This window comes from Hippopotamus amphibius, chromosome 3, assembly GCF_030028045.1.
Source record: "Hippopotamus amphibius kiboko isolate mHipAmp2 chromosome 3, mHipAmp2.hap2, whole genome shotgun sequence".
Classification (NCBI taxonomy): domain Eukaryota; kingdom Metazoa; phylum Chordata; class Mammalia; order Artiodactyla; family Hippopotamidae; genus Hippopotamus; species Hippopotamus amphibius.
The window spans coordinates 105,646,251-105,661,358 of NC_080188.1; the positions used below are offsets into that span (position 1 = coordinate 105,646,251).

At 35.7% G+C, this 15,108-nt stretch overlaps 1 protein-coding gene across 1 annotated transcript; it reads right to left on the minus strand.

Annotated features, from left to right (window-relative positions):
* Positions 1 to 1,440: 1,440 nt before the first annotated feature.
* Positions 1,441 to 2,397, minus strand: LOC130848524 (olfactory receptor 1038-like). The gene has a single exon (XM_057726998.1). The coding sequence runs from the start codon at positions 2,395 to 2,397 to the stop codon at positions 1,441 to 1,443; it is 957 nt and encodes a 318-aa protein (XP_057582981.1).
* Positions 2,398 to 15,108: the final 12,711 nt, after the last annotated feature.

A 15,108-nucleotide genomic window follows, 5' to 3' on the forward strand; every position in this document is an offset into this window, starting at 1 on the left:
CACAAATGGGCGGAAGACCTAAACAGACATTTCTCCAAAGAAGACATACAGATGGCCAACAAACACATGAAAAGATGTGCAACATCACTAATCATCAGAGAAATGCAAGTCAAAGCCACAATGAGTTATCACCTCACACAGATCAGAATGGCCATCATTACAAAATCTAGAAACAACAAATGTTGGAGAGGGTGTGGAGAAAAGGGAACTCTCCTGCACTGTTGGTGGGAATGTAAGTTGGTACATCCACTATGGAAAACAGTTTGGAGGTTCCTTAGAAAAATAAAAATAGAACTACCATATGATCCAGTAATCCCACTACTGGGCATATATCCAAAGAAAACCATAATCCCAAAAGAAACATGTACCATAATGTTTATTGCAGCACTATTTACAATAGCCAGGACATGGAAGCAACCTAAATGCCCATCAAGAAATTAATGGATAAAGAAGTTGTGGTATATATATACAATGGAATATTACTCAGCTATAAAAAGGAATGAAATGGAGCTATACATAATGAGGTGGATAGACCTAGAGTCTGTCATACAGAGTGAAGTAAATCAGAAGGAGAAAGACAAATATTGTGTGCTAACTCACATATACAGTATCTAAAAATGGTACTGATGAATTCAGTGACAAGACAAGAACAAGGTCACAGATGCAGGGTATGGACTTGAGAACTTGACTTTGGGGGGGCGGTGGGTGAAGCTGAAGCTGAGACAAAGTGAGAGAGTAGCATAGACATATATATACTACCAAGTATAAAATAGATAGCCAGTGGGAAGTTGCTGTATAACAAAGGGAGATCAACTCGAGGATGGAAGATGCCTTAGAGGACTGGAACGGGGAGGGTGGGGGGGCATCGAGGGAGGGAGGGAATATGCGGATATGTATATAAATACAGATGATTGAACTTGGTGTACCTCAAAAAGAATAATAAATAAGTAAAATGGGAAAGATTTCTAAAAAAAAAAAATAGGACTCATGTAGAGAGATGGATGGACCTAGAGACTGTCATACAGAGTGAAGTGAGTCAGAAAGAGAAAAACAAATATTGTATATCAACACATATGCGGAATATAGAAAAATGTTACAAATCAACTGGTTTGCAAGGCAGAAACAGAGACACAGATGTAGAGAAAAAACATATGGACACCAAGTGGGGAAAGCAGGGAGGGCTGGGGAGGATGAATTGGAAGATTGGGATTGCCATATATACATTACCAATAAGAAAAAAAATATCAAATTGTACACTTTAAATATATGCAGTTTATTATATGTCAACTGTATCTCAATGAAAGTTCTTAAGAAAATAGGACTCATGTACAGAATCATTTTGTTCATATAAAGAGCAGTAAAAATAAATTTACTCCATCAAAAGCTAATAAAAACAACATATCTTCATGTGGCATTGTTCCAAGTCAGGCATTGTCCAAGTCACATTTTAAAGTTTATTAGAGGCAGAACATAACATTTTTCAAAGGCTTTCCTCAAGGCATTTTTTACCTCTTGGTTACTCAGTCTGTAAATCATGGGGTTCAGCATGGGAATGACTATTGTGTAGAACACAGAGGCCATTTTGTCAGTGTTGAGGGAATGGTTTGATTTGGGCTGCAGATACATGAAAATCAGAGTCCCGTAGAATATAGTCATGGCAGTCAGATGAGAACCACACGTTGAGACTGCTTTGCACCTCCCTTCTGTAGACTGGATTCTCAGGATGGCAGCCACAATGTACAAGTAAGAAATAAGGACAGTGGTTAAAGAGCTGATCATGTTGAATCCAGAGAAGATAAAAATCAATATCTCTTTGAGGCTGGTATCTGAGCAGGCAAGGGCCATCAAAGGGACATCATCACAATAGAAATGATTGATGACATTGGGGCCACAGTAGATCAATCGGAAAGTAACGACTGTGTGGAGCAAAGCAACAGAAAAACTGTATAAGTAGGGGCCCATTACCAGCTGCATACGCACCTTTTGGGACATGATCACTGTGTAGAGAAGAGGACTACAGATGGCCACATAGCGGTCATAAGCCATTAGTGCAAGAATTAACATCTCCAAAATCAAGAAGTTCAGGAAAAAGCCCAGCTGTGTTGCACATGCATAGAAAGATAGGGACCTGTGCTTGGTCAGGAGGGTCTCCAGGAACTTGGGGGCTATTGACGAGGAGTAACAAAGGTCTACAAAGGCCAGATTACTGAGAAAAAAGTACATGGGTGTGTGAAGTCGAGAATCCAGTCGGATTAAGGAAATCATCCCAATGTTTCCTACCAGAGTTAGGGAATATACCACTGAAATGAGCAAAAAGAGAATGATTTCAACTTCTCTCTGGACTGAAAAGCCCAAAAGAATGAACTCCATCACTCTGGTGCTATTCCTTTCAATCATTTGTTCCAGTCTCTCAACCACTGAAAAAAGACAAGTTAAAGACAGAAAAACTATCAGGAGTAATAAATTGTCATCAGACCCAAATCCTGTGCATTTTAGCCTGAGAAATTATGACTCATTGAAGCAGAATATCAGAACAAATGACTGCATCCCATCTCAAACTCTCCTCCCTGGGTATTTATAATTATATGAGGTCCAAAATTGGGGCTAGTAAAAATAATGCTTGTAAAGGTATTTACTATTTTAGATTTAGATCATTTTAAGTTATATTGAAAAAAAAGAGAAGAAAGCGGTTTTAAATTTCTTGCTCCCATATTTTCTTTTAGTGGAATGAAACTTTAATGTGCTAATTTCTTAACTGTTTGAATAGACATTTATTTTATTCTAACAAATATATATTATGCTAAAGGTAAAGTTAAGCAGTATATTCAATGTGTAGAAAAAGGAAGCCATTAAATATTTCTATTTATGGATCAGGCAAATTTTGAATTAATATGTAATTTATTCATTTTCAAATACTGCTTTCTAAAAAAATAAATACACTTGGAACAGGTCTAGAATCTACATATTTTAAAATATATAGTTCTCTGTATTAAAATGTTCTATATTTTGGATCTTAATTATTTTCAACAGCTGTAATCAGGAATGTTTTCTACAATCTCTTGTGAATTTTCAGTGAAACAACAGCATACATTCCTGCTTTTGAAAGTTAACCTCTTTAACTAAAGAAAAAAAAATTCTCAGGGAATAATACTCCTATCTTATGATGTTCAACTTGCATGGTGAGGTTATTGAGATTCTGTACCTCTTTACTTCTGAGGCTTATTTCAGGATGAAAGTAAAAAAATAATAATTCTCACCATATCAAATTAAAATCAAGTGTACAAAATAGAAAGAATAGTCCCCTTTTCTCCCCAAATATGTTAACTAAAGGGAAACTTTTTTTTTTAACCAGTTACTGTGAACAGTCAGAAAATGTGTCCTTGTAGTTTTTCTTTCACTCTCTATTGACTCAGCTTAATACTATGACTTGGACCTAATGTGTTCTCCAAAAACAAACACACACACACGTACATAATATGCATACAGATACATACATATATATGTATATATACAAGCACACACAGACTTACTAAGTACATACATAAAATCTGACATGGAAACAGTTTTCCCCCCATCCATTTACTTCCCTCTTGATGGAGTCAAAACCCACCTTGTGAGAGGTGTGTTTGAACTGACTTGTCTTCCTGAACTGGCATCTTAACATAGCTCACTATTCTGGGAATAGAATAGAAGAAATGAGAAATTATTGATCTGGTCACAATTTGCCCACTTCCATCCGTAATAACATACTGACTTTGGTCTCACTTTTGGTCTTCCATGATAAATATGACTTTGGATATTTTAGAGATAATTGGTAGAAATTTCGGTATTGAGTTACTTTTCTTTGTGCATGCACTGGAATCAGGCTTACTTTCTTATTTTTCTTCTTTGTAATAAAAGGAAAAATTACAAAACCCAGACACTCATCAGTTTTGAATTTTGAAGAAAACAGATCCTATTTTGTGAATTTCTTTCATCTACAAATGTCTCTTTTTTACACTTTTTAATCCATCAAGTTTCCCCTGAAAGAAAGGCAACTCACACACATAAATGCTCTTTATCCTTAGGAAATGGCTTCTGAAGTTTTATCAATAGATAAAAAGACTTTTCTTCTTCTAAAGGAAGCCCAAGCCTCAGGCAGCAGTTGAAAGAGATATTTTATTTGGAGTGGGTTGAGAAAGGTATTTCACTATTGTGTGTAGATGTCAGCTTCATCCAATTGGAGCAGAGCCAGGCCGAGTCATCTATTTTCTTTTAAATGGGGAAAATTGTGGATGACTTGGAAAAGGAGGGTTATAGAAATGACCAACAGTCCTCTTAACCAACCTGGTAGTGGGAGAAGTCTTCCCCTGAATGTACCCTCAGAGGGACCCCTTTCCAAGGACTATCTTGAATAGCCAGGGTATGTGAATGTGTGAAACAGGCTTTTACATAGTGCAGTCTCTCCTCCTTTGAGAGTTAATTTCTAATGTTCCCCAGACATGACTGCACCAGGGTCATTGACCCTCCAGGGTGCAACTGTGATTAGAAAGTTCCAATTAGGAAAAGATAGGCAAGAAAATTAAAACCTCTAATGCCATGCACAAAAATAAACTCCAAATGGATTAAAGACCTAATAAGGCCAGACACTATAAAACTCTTAGAGGAAAACATAGGAAAAGCACTCTTTGACATAAATCACAGCAAGACCTTTTTTGACCCATCTCTTAGAGTAATGGAAATAAAAACAAAAATAAACAAATAAGACCTAATGAAACTTAAAAGCTTTTGCACAGCAAAGAAAATTATATAAACAAGATGAAAAGACAACCCTCAGAATGGGAGAAAATATTTTCAAATGAATCAATGGGCAAAGGACTAATCTCCAAAATATATAAACAGTTCACGCAGCTCAATATCAAAAAAACAAAAAACAAAAAAACAAAATAAGCAACCCAATCAAAAACTGGGCAGAAGACCTAAATAGGCATTTCTCCAAAGAAGACATACGTGACCAAGAGGCACATACATGGCCAAGAAGACATTCATGGCCAAGAGGCACATGAAAAGCTGCTCAACATCACTAATTATTAGAGAAATGCAAATCAAAACTACAATGAGGTATCACCTCACACCGGTTAGAATGGGCATCATCAGAAAATCTACAAACAGTAAATGCTGGAGAGGGTGTGGAGAAAAGGGAATGCTCTTGCACTGTTGGTGGGAAAATAATTGATAAGCCACTATGGAGAACAGTATGGATGTTCCTTAAGAAACTAAAAATAGAGTTACCATATGACCCAGCAATCCCACTACTGGATATATACCCAGAGAAAAACATAATCCAAAAAGACACATGCACCCCAGTGTTCATTGCAGCATTATTTACAATAGCCAGGTCATGGAAGCAACCTAAATGCCCATCAGCAGATGAATGGATAAAGAAGATGTGGTACGTATATAGCATGGACTATTTCTCTGCCATAAAAAGGAGCAAAATTGGGTCATTTGTAGAGACATGGATGGACCTGGAGACGGTCATACAGAGTGAAGTAAGTCAGAAAGAGAAAAACAAATACCTTATGTTAACGCATATATGTGGAATCTAGAAAAATGGTACAGATCAACTGATTTGCAAGGCAGAAATAGAGACACAGATGTACAGAACAAACATATGGACACCAAATGGTGAAAGAGGGGTGAGGGGGGTTGAAGTGGGTTGAATTGGGAGACTGGGATTCACATATATACACTAATATGTATAAAATAGATGACTAATGAGAAAAAGATATCAAATTGTACACTTTAAATATATGCAGTTTATTGCATATCAATTATATCTCAATAAAACTCTTTTCAAAATTCTTTTTTTATTTTTTAAGTTCTTTATTGGAGTATAGTTGCTTTCCACTCTCGTACCAGCTTATGAGGTACACCAAAGTGAATCAACTGTATTTATACACATATCCCCATATCCCCTCCCTCCCACAAAAACCTCTTTTTCAAAGGAAAGGAAAAAAAGAAAAGAAAAGAAAAGAAAAAGCTTAGCCTAAAAAGACAAAGGTAACTTTAGGTCATATTTGAAACTAGAATAATAAAATCACTGGACCTTGATTATGTATGTCCAACTCAATTGGTTGAAATGAAGCAAGAAAAAAACAAAATACAAGTGGCAAAAAATTTGAATATCACAACTATTTCTAATGCATTGTCATCATTTGTCTACATTTGTCTCTTCCATTCCCTGTGATCTTCTTAGTCAGAGGGATTCTGATTCAATAATTTGTTTCACATCTGCTAACTGAGTATGTTTTATACCTAGAAGTTGTAAGTTTTTTTTTTCTTTGCTAAATGTGGACCTGAAAACAATAAATACCCTTTATCTACCTCCTATAGAGTTAACTTTTTAAAATCAAATTGCATTAATTTGTTGTGTGACCTGAGGCAAGAATCTAAGATATTATTTGTCCAAATAGCTAATTGCCCTGATATTATTAATTAATCCACCTTTCTTATTAATTTATAATTAGAGTTTAAAAATATCACCTCATTTACTAAAATAATTCAAAAAAAATCAACCAGCTTCTGTATATAATAAAAGGCTTGGAGTTTTAGAAAACTTGATAGGTATAGGGCATTTTAATATATCTTTTATTTTGTGAAAATAAATTTTTTTCCAGAATGTAAATAAAGTTGTTGCCTAAACAACACAGGTTTGAACTGCATGGATCCACTCATATGTGATTTTTTTCAATAAATACTACTACAGTACTATGCCATCCAAGGTTGGTTGACTCTTCAGATGTGGAACTGTAGATACAAGCTTACTGTAAAGTTATATGCTGATTTTCCACCCTGTGGTGTTGACATCCCTAACCCTGAGTTGTTTAAGGGTCAATTGTGTATGTATGCTGATAATAAAATCTGATACATGGAAAAATATGAAAAAAATGTATAATTCATCTGTTAGAGGTAACTGCTCTTTAAGTTTGAGGGCAATTTATTTTTCTTTTCTCCTTCATATTGTCATGTATTTTATTATATTGTGCTCATAGAGTATATGACAATTTACTACTTATAATGATCATTTTTTTCCAGCAAGTCAGTCATCCATCAATATCTATGAGGGATTGGTTCCAAGACACCTCTCCCTACTCCTCACCCCCTGGATCCCCAGACCCATGGATGCCCAAGTCCCTTATACAAAATGGCATGGTACAGTCCTCCCTCCAGTCCAGAGATTCTGTACCAGCGATTCACCAACCGTGGATCCTGGATGAATCTGCAAATTCGGAAACCACAAATATTTTTTTATATACCCTTTAAGATTCTTCCCAAAGTATGTTTCTAATATATCTATTGTAGTTCCTATTTGAACATTGTATTATTTTTTCTTATTAGTAAAATAATAATGCTATGATAAATTCTTACTCAAAATTGGTTTAGAATGATCCATTATTTTTAAGATAAAATACTAAACAATAGAAATGTCTAGTAAGGGAATATGTCTACTTTAAAACTTTTAACTTATTGTTAAATTATCTTTTTTCAGCACTGTTCCTTGCCAAGTTGTTTGTGTTTACATGTTGCCTCCAGTTTATGCCCCCCCACTTCTCTCGAAATCATTTCAGTAAGCCTTTTACTCCCATAATTCCATGTAAAGTCCACTTAACAAGGTCATGTTATTTAAACTATCAGCCACGTTTGCCATAGTTCATCATTCCTTGATTAACTTTCTCCACTGGAATGTTCACACTCTCCTGATCTTCCTCCTGGATGTTCATTCTCAGTTGCATTGCTGGTTCCTCCTTATTGGCTTGACCTCTAAATGTTGGAGAGACACAAGCCTGGGTCCTTGTCATTCTGTCTGTTTATATCTATACAGCTTCCTTTAGTTGTTTTTGTTGTTGTTTTTGTTTATAAGTTTATTTATTTTTGGCTGTGTTGTGTCTTTGCTGCGCATGGGCTTTCTCTAGATTCGGCAAGTGGGGGCTACTCTTCAATGTGGTGGGTGGGCTTCTCATTGCGGTACCTTCTCTTGTTGCAGAGCATGGGCTCTAGGTGAGTGAGCTTCAGTAGTTGCAGCACAGGGGCTCAATAGTTGTGGTTCATCAGCTCTAGAGTGCAGGCTCAGCAGTTATGGCACAGGGGCTTAGTTGATCCTCAGCATGTGGCATCTTCCCAGACTAGGGCTCAAACCCAAGTCCCTTGCATTGGCAGCCAGATTCTTAACCACTTCACCACCAGGGAAGTCCAGCTTCCTTTACTTGCTAATTTCATGCAGTCTTATAGGATTTAACAGTGTGTATATGCCAATGACTCCCAATGTAACTTTCCATCCCAATACACTCCTCTGAATTCTAGACTCTCATATTCAGCATCCTACTAGACACATTTACTTGGGAGTGCACTAAACATTTTAGATTTAATGTCTGAAACTGATTTTCTAATACCATTCCCCTCCCCATCTCAAGCTGGGGGGAAACTTATGATTGTTCCAAGCAAAATCCTTAAGTCATCCTTGACTTGGAGGAATTCAGGTTGGTGCTACCTTCCAATGTATATGACATCCAATCTCTTTTTACCAATTACAATGCTACTCTGTGGTTTTACCTATCATCCTTTCAGCTAGGTTCACTGTTTCCAACCTTTCCCTCTTCAGTTTATTTTTAAAACAGAGTAATTCTTTTAAACAGTAAATTAGGTTATCTCACTCCCTGGCACAGAATCCTGTGATGGTTTCCCATTTCACTCAGAATAAATTCCAAAATTCTTACAAGGGCCCAGAAAACTGGGAATAATCTGGCTGTTGTTAGCTTTCCAAAGACCACAATTATCTTAATCCCTACCACACCATTCCCATCCTTTTATCCAGAGGGACTCTGAATATTACAGGACAGGCAGCCTTAGGTATTTGCATTTGTTCCCTCTGCCTGGGATACCTTTTCTTAGCCCTCTCACTTCCACCCCTGCACACTTTCACAGTGTGAAATGAGGGAACACTGAAGCCAGATTATGTAGGCCCCAATTCTGGCTTTTCTGGTTCATGCCATGATGATACTTAGTCACAAAGCATCCTGTGTCTTGTTTTCATTATCTTTACAGTGAAAATGGTAGTAATAACTGCTCTGGTGCTGCTTTGAGGATTAAATTAGTGTGTAAAGTATGCAAAGTATAAAGGGTGAAAAGTGTGTAAAGATCTAGAATCATGTGTCGATTGTCATAAATGCCATGCCAGCATTAATTACTAGTACACTACGTCTCTTCCCTAGTTTACTTTCTTTTCCTCAGTATCATTTATCATTATACCAAATTTGTAGTTGGTTAGTTTGCTTGTTGTTTCTGTTATTTAATGTGTGGGCAGAGGTTTTAGTCTCTTATTAGCCTCTTTATATGTATTTATTGACAAGAACTAGAGACTCAATAAATTTGACTCCCAACAGAGCTGTGAGAGTTTCCCTTTATTCTGAACTAACATTTATAATTACATATACTTTTCACTTTGTCAAGTTCATTCTTTAAAAATGGTGTTGTCTCCTTTATGCATATTAAATAGGTAAAGTGTATATTAATCATTAGTAAAATTTAAATTTAAATTTTACTAACGATTAAATAAATATACACAAAGCAAGAAACTTTTAAAATAAGTAGCTTGGCATTGTTAGGGGTCAAACTGCCAAAGAGTTTCTCTGAGATTCATTTATTGCTCAACAAAAATTTATGCGTCTCCAGCTTATGTCAGGAACTACAGATAAAATGGCTAAAAAAAAAACCTCAATGTAGTTATTTTTTTCTTTTCTTTTTTCTAAATTCCTAAATAATTTATGTGAGGTTTTTTTATTTTCTTTACCTAGTTTTTGGTACTTAATTCCTAATGCACCTCTTTTCAGTCTTTCTTGCTTAAATGCAAAGGAGGATGTGGCTGTGCACAAATAGTCCCCTGCCTGTGCCTTCATTTATACTCCTTTAGTTTTTTTTTTTAAATAAATAACTTTATTTCTATCACCAAGTAGCCTAATACAAGTCCTAGCCAATTCACTGAGATCATTTTTAAAATATCTTTTTTTTTAAACTCTTTATTGGAATATATTTACTTTACACTCTTGTACCCGTCTTTGAGGTGCACCAAAGTAAATCAGCTGTATCTACACATATATACCCATATCCCCTCCCTCCCACAACTCCCCCAACCATCCCCATCCTGGCCCTCCAAGTCATCTCCCATGAAGTTGATCTCCTTCTGTTATACAGCAACTTCCCACTAGCTATCTATTTTACAGCTGGTAGTGTAAATATGTCTATGCTACTCTCTCACCTCATCCCAACTTCCCCTTCTCACCTCATCCCAACTTCCCCTTCGCCCCTCACCCCAGCCCCATGTCCTCAAGTCCATTCTCTACTTCTGTATCTCCACTCTTGCCTGTCACTGAGTTCATCAGTACCATTTCTTCAGATTCCATATATATGTGTTTGTTTTTCTGTTTCTGGCTTACTTCACTCTGTATGACAGACTCTAGGTCTATCCACCTCATGACACATAGTTCAATTTCATTCCTTTTTATGGCTGAGTAATATTCCATTGTATATATGTGCCACATCTTCTTTATCCATTCCTCTGTTGATAGGCATTTAGGTTGTTTCCATGTACTGGCTATTGTAAATAGTGCTGCAATGAACGTTATGCTACATGTTTCTTTTTGGATCATGGTTTTCTCTGGGTATATGCTCAGTAGTGGGATTACTGGATCATATGGTAGTTCTATTTTTAGTTTTTGAAGGAACCTCCAAATTATTTTCCATAGTGGCTGTACCAGCTTACAATCCCACCAACAGTGCAGAAGAGTTCCCTTACACTTTCTTCTCAAGTGCACATGGAACATTCTCCAGGATAGATCATGTCTTGGGTCACAAATCAAACCTTGGCAAATTCAAAAAAATTGAAATTGTATCAAGCATTTTTCTCTGACCACAATGCCATGAGACTAGATATAAATTACAGGAAAAAAACTGCAAAAAATACAACCACATGAAGGCTAAAAAATATGCTATTAAACAACCAAGAAATCACTAAAGAAATCAAAGAGGAAATCAAAAAATACATAGAAACAAATGACAATGAAAACACAATGACCCAGAACTTATGGGATGCAGCAAAAGCAGTCCTAAGAGGGAAGTTTATAGCAATACAGTCCTACCTCAAGAAACAAGAAAAATATCAAATAAACAACCTAACCTTACACCTAAAACAACTAGAGAAAGAAGAACAAAAATATCCCAAAGTGAGCGGAAGGAAAGAAATCATAAAGATCAGAGCAGAAAGAAATGAAGGAAACAATAGCAAAGAGCAATAAAACTAAAAGCTGGTTCTTTGAGAAGATTAGCAAAATTGATAAACCATTAGCCAAACTTATCAGGAAAAAAAGGGAGAAGATGCAAATCAACAGAATTAGAAATGAAAAAGGAGAAGTAACACCAGACACCACAGAAATACAAAAGATCATGAGAGACTACTAAAAGCAACTCTATGCCAATAAATTGGATAACTTGGAAGAAATGGATACATTCTTAGAAAAGTACAATCTTCCAAAACTGAACCAGGAAGAAACAGAACATATTAACAGACCAATCACAAGTACAGAAATTGAAACTGTGATTAAAATTTCCCAACACACAAAAGCCCAGGGCCAGATGGATTCACAGGCAAATTCTATCAAAAATTTAGAGAAGAGCTAACACCTATCCTTCTCAAACCCTTCCAAATTATAGAAGAAGGAGGAACACTCCCAAACTCATTCTATGAGGCCACCGTCACCCTGATACTAAAACCAGGCAAAGATGTCACAAAAAAAGAAAATTACAGGCCAATATCACTGATGAATATAGATGAAAAATCCTCAACAAAATATTAGCTACCAGAATCCAACAGCACATTAAAAAGATCATCCACCATGATCAAGTGGGGTTTATCCCTGGGATGGAAGGATTCTTCAATATATGCAAATCAATCAATGTGATACACCATATTAACAAATTGAAGGATAAAAACCATATGATAATCTCAATAGCACAGAAAAAGCTTTTGACAAAATTCAACATCCATTTATGATAAAAACTCTCCAGAAAATGGGCATAGAAGGAAATTACATCAACATAATAAAAGCCATATATGACAAACCAAGAGCCAACATCGTCCTACATGGTGAAAAACTTAAAGCATTCCCTCTAAGAACAGGAACAAGGCAGGGGTGTCCACTCTCACCATAATTATTCAACATAGTTTTGGAAGTTTTAGCCCCAGCAATCAGGGAAGAAAATGAAATAAAAGGAATCTAAATTGGAAAAGAAGAAGTAAAATTGTCACTTTTTGCAAATGACATGATATTATACATAGAAAAACCTAAGGACTCTACCAGAAATCTCCTTTAGTTTTTATTTAAACACACATACATGCAATTATTATTTCCCTGATACTTTTAAGCTGCACATTTGATTTACTCCTTAAAGCAAGTTTGTTTTTCACAGAGTGACTTAGTTTGATATCTTTTAGTATAATGTTTGCATTGTGATGAGATATGGGTCCTGTCCAATTTCTAGAAAACGATCAAACTGTAGTCATAAGCTGTCATATTTTGGTTCATAATTTCTATCCCAAGAAACATTAGGCAATACTTTGTCCAATTATTGCAACTCACAGACCACCACCTACATCCAAACGGTGCACACATGGTATATGACATCTTATATTGCTATATGTATATTGTATATTTGCTATTTCAATCCTATTTCCATTTGAGTTGGACATTACCTATCTGACTCTTTCAGATTTCTTCATCCAGGGAAGGATTAAACTCATTGGTGTCCTTTAGTGCATTCTAGCAGGGCCTTCTGGCCATAGAATATCAAAAATTTGAATTGTGAAAAAAGTAGTAGTGGCATTGACTTTGAAAAAAATCTAATCCGTGATTCTATTTCCAAAATATTTGGTATTGGTTAATATGCAGTATCTCTCCACAAAATTTACAAATTCCCAAGTGCCTATTGCTTGCCCATATTATATAATGTTGATATAAAAGAAATTAGGTTAACATTTCCATTTTAGTCAGGCTGCAAAAATTCAGAATTTCTGGGATAGTTAAGAAAATGCCATTTTTTTGGTAGCTGCCATTATTCACCTGCTTATTTTAATTAAGTAATTGCTGATCATTAAGTAAAGAAACTGAAGTTAGAGTTTGCTTGTGTCAATGATAAAACTGTCTCTCTGGATTTTATTACAAAACTCTTCACTGAAAACAGAACTCCCTACTGTAATTGCTAAAAGTGGGTTTACTTGCTAATCAGCTTCAAGGGGCCTTATTAAAATGATGTTTCTTGGCTTTTTCATGGGGATATATTAACAGAAATCAGTTTCAACAAACAAAGTTTCAACTCAAGATTAATGAATTTGCAGTTTGAGTGTGTTGAAATAACAATGTAATTCCTTAGGGATGGCTCTGTTCTCTGCCTTGAAGCACCTTCCTTTGGGAGAGGAGACTGCAGGTGGGAAGAGAAGAGGCTTTTGAGCAGGATGTTGGTTTGCACTCAGGCTCTTCTATTATCTCTGCATGTACACTAGGGAAGGTCATAAACTCTGAGCCTCAATTAAGAAATAAAAACACTACTTACAGCACCAGGCAATTTTGAGGAGTAAAGCTTTGATGGATGTTAAATTACTTCACAAACTGCAAATTGATGCTGCTGTGCTGATTACGAGTAGCATGAGAATGATAACAATGGTAACAGAGTCTAAGATGTATTGAGTGCTCATTACAGGCCAGGAAAGGTGCTCAAAAAGTCTACATGAATTATATGATTATTCCTTATAAAACACTATGATGTAGAAAAATGTTCCCACATGTTGGAGAAGAGAAACTCAAATAATTTAAATAATTGGTCTCAAGTTACAGCTGATTAATTTGTTAGCTAGAATCAAGAATCAAGGTATAACTGCAGAATGGTTATATATTTCAAAATTAAGGTAATGCAAAATTCTCAAGAATGTATTATTATAGTGTCCCTTTCAGTATGTGTAACAAAAATCTTGGATACTTGTGTTATTTGTAGTAATAGTATGATAGATATATAGGTAGAGAGATAAATACATACATACATACATACATATAACATTTTATATATGTATATATCAAAGAAATTATTTTTCTCCCTGCAAATTAAGAACCCCACTCTAGAATCCCTTGATAACACCAACATAACCCAGAGAACAATAAACTATGAAAGTACATCTCTAAATTCTCTTATTTTTGAGGTACACACACACCATCTATATGTAATTTTTCATTTTGAATTCCATTTATTTTTCTATTATCTTTTCTACATAGCAGTCTCTTTCAAATTTACTGCATGCTTTTCCACCATGTTAAGCCACTATCTTGTTCCGGGGAACTCGCTGAAGTGTCTTTGATTATATCAATCTGTGTGTAAGGCATTTCTATTGCTTCTATTACAGGATTTAGTCCAGACTCATGAATAGGAATGATGGTGCTCTGTGTGTCCATGGCCCTGAGTGTCTTTCTAACATCTCCTGCTTTTCCCCTCCTTGTCTGCCATAAAGCTTCTCTCCTTCATTGACTCTGGCTGTACTTCCTGTGCTTGCACTCTCTGGGTCACTGAAATGCTTTTCCACAGTGTTTCCTTTCTGCAAAAATGTCTCGTTCCTTCTCATCTTCTGAGTACAAGCTCAAAACTTAACATTGTGGTAGAAGTTTTACTAAATTAACTCAATCTTCTCCTTATATGACCCCCAAAAGTGCAGGGTGGGTGTTCATTGATCATTTCTTGGTAAACTCTGCATCTTCCTGTTTCAGTTATATTTTTCATATGATATTATACAGGTATTTTCCACATATTTCTCTCTCATTGAGCTACCTGAGAGGAGAGATGCTAACAGAGTCATAACTTGAACTCCAGTGACTTACATAGAGTGGCAACTCAGGTTATTCTTTTTAGTAAATAGTGGACTAATTCAAATGAAACCTAAAAGAAAAGCAGCAAACTATTGGGATATTATTTTCTTTTGTGCCTTTTTTATTTGAATATTTTTAATGTATGTCTTAGTTCAATACACATATAAAT

Excerpts from the sequence above, each read along its gene's own strand:
- LOC130848524 (XM_057726998.1), bottom strand. The coding sequence starts at position 2,397 with ATGATTGAAAGGAATAGCACCAGAGTGATGGAGTTCATTCTTTTGGGC.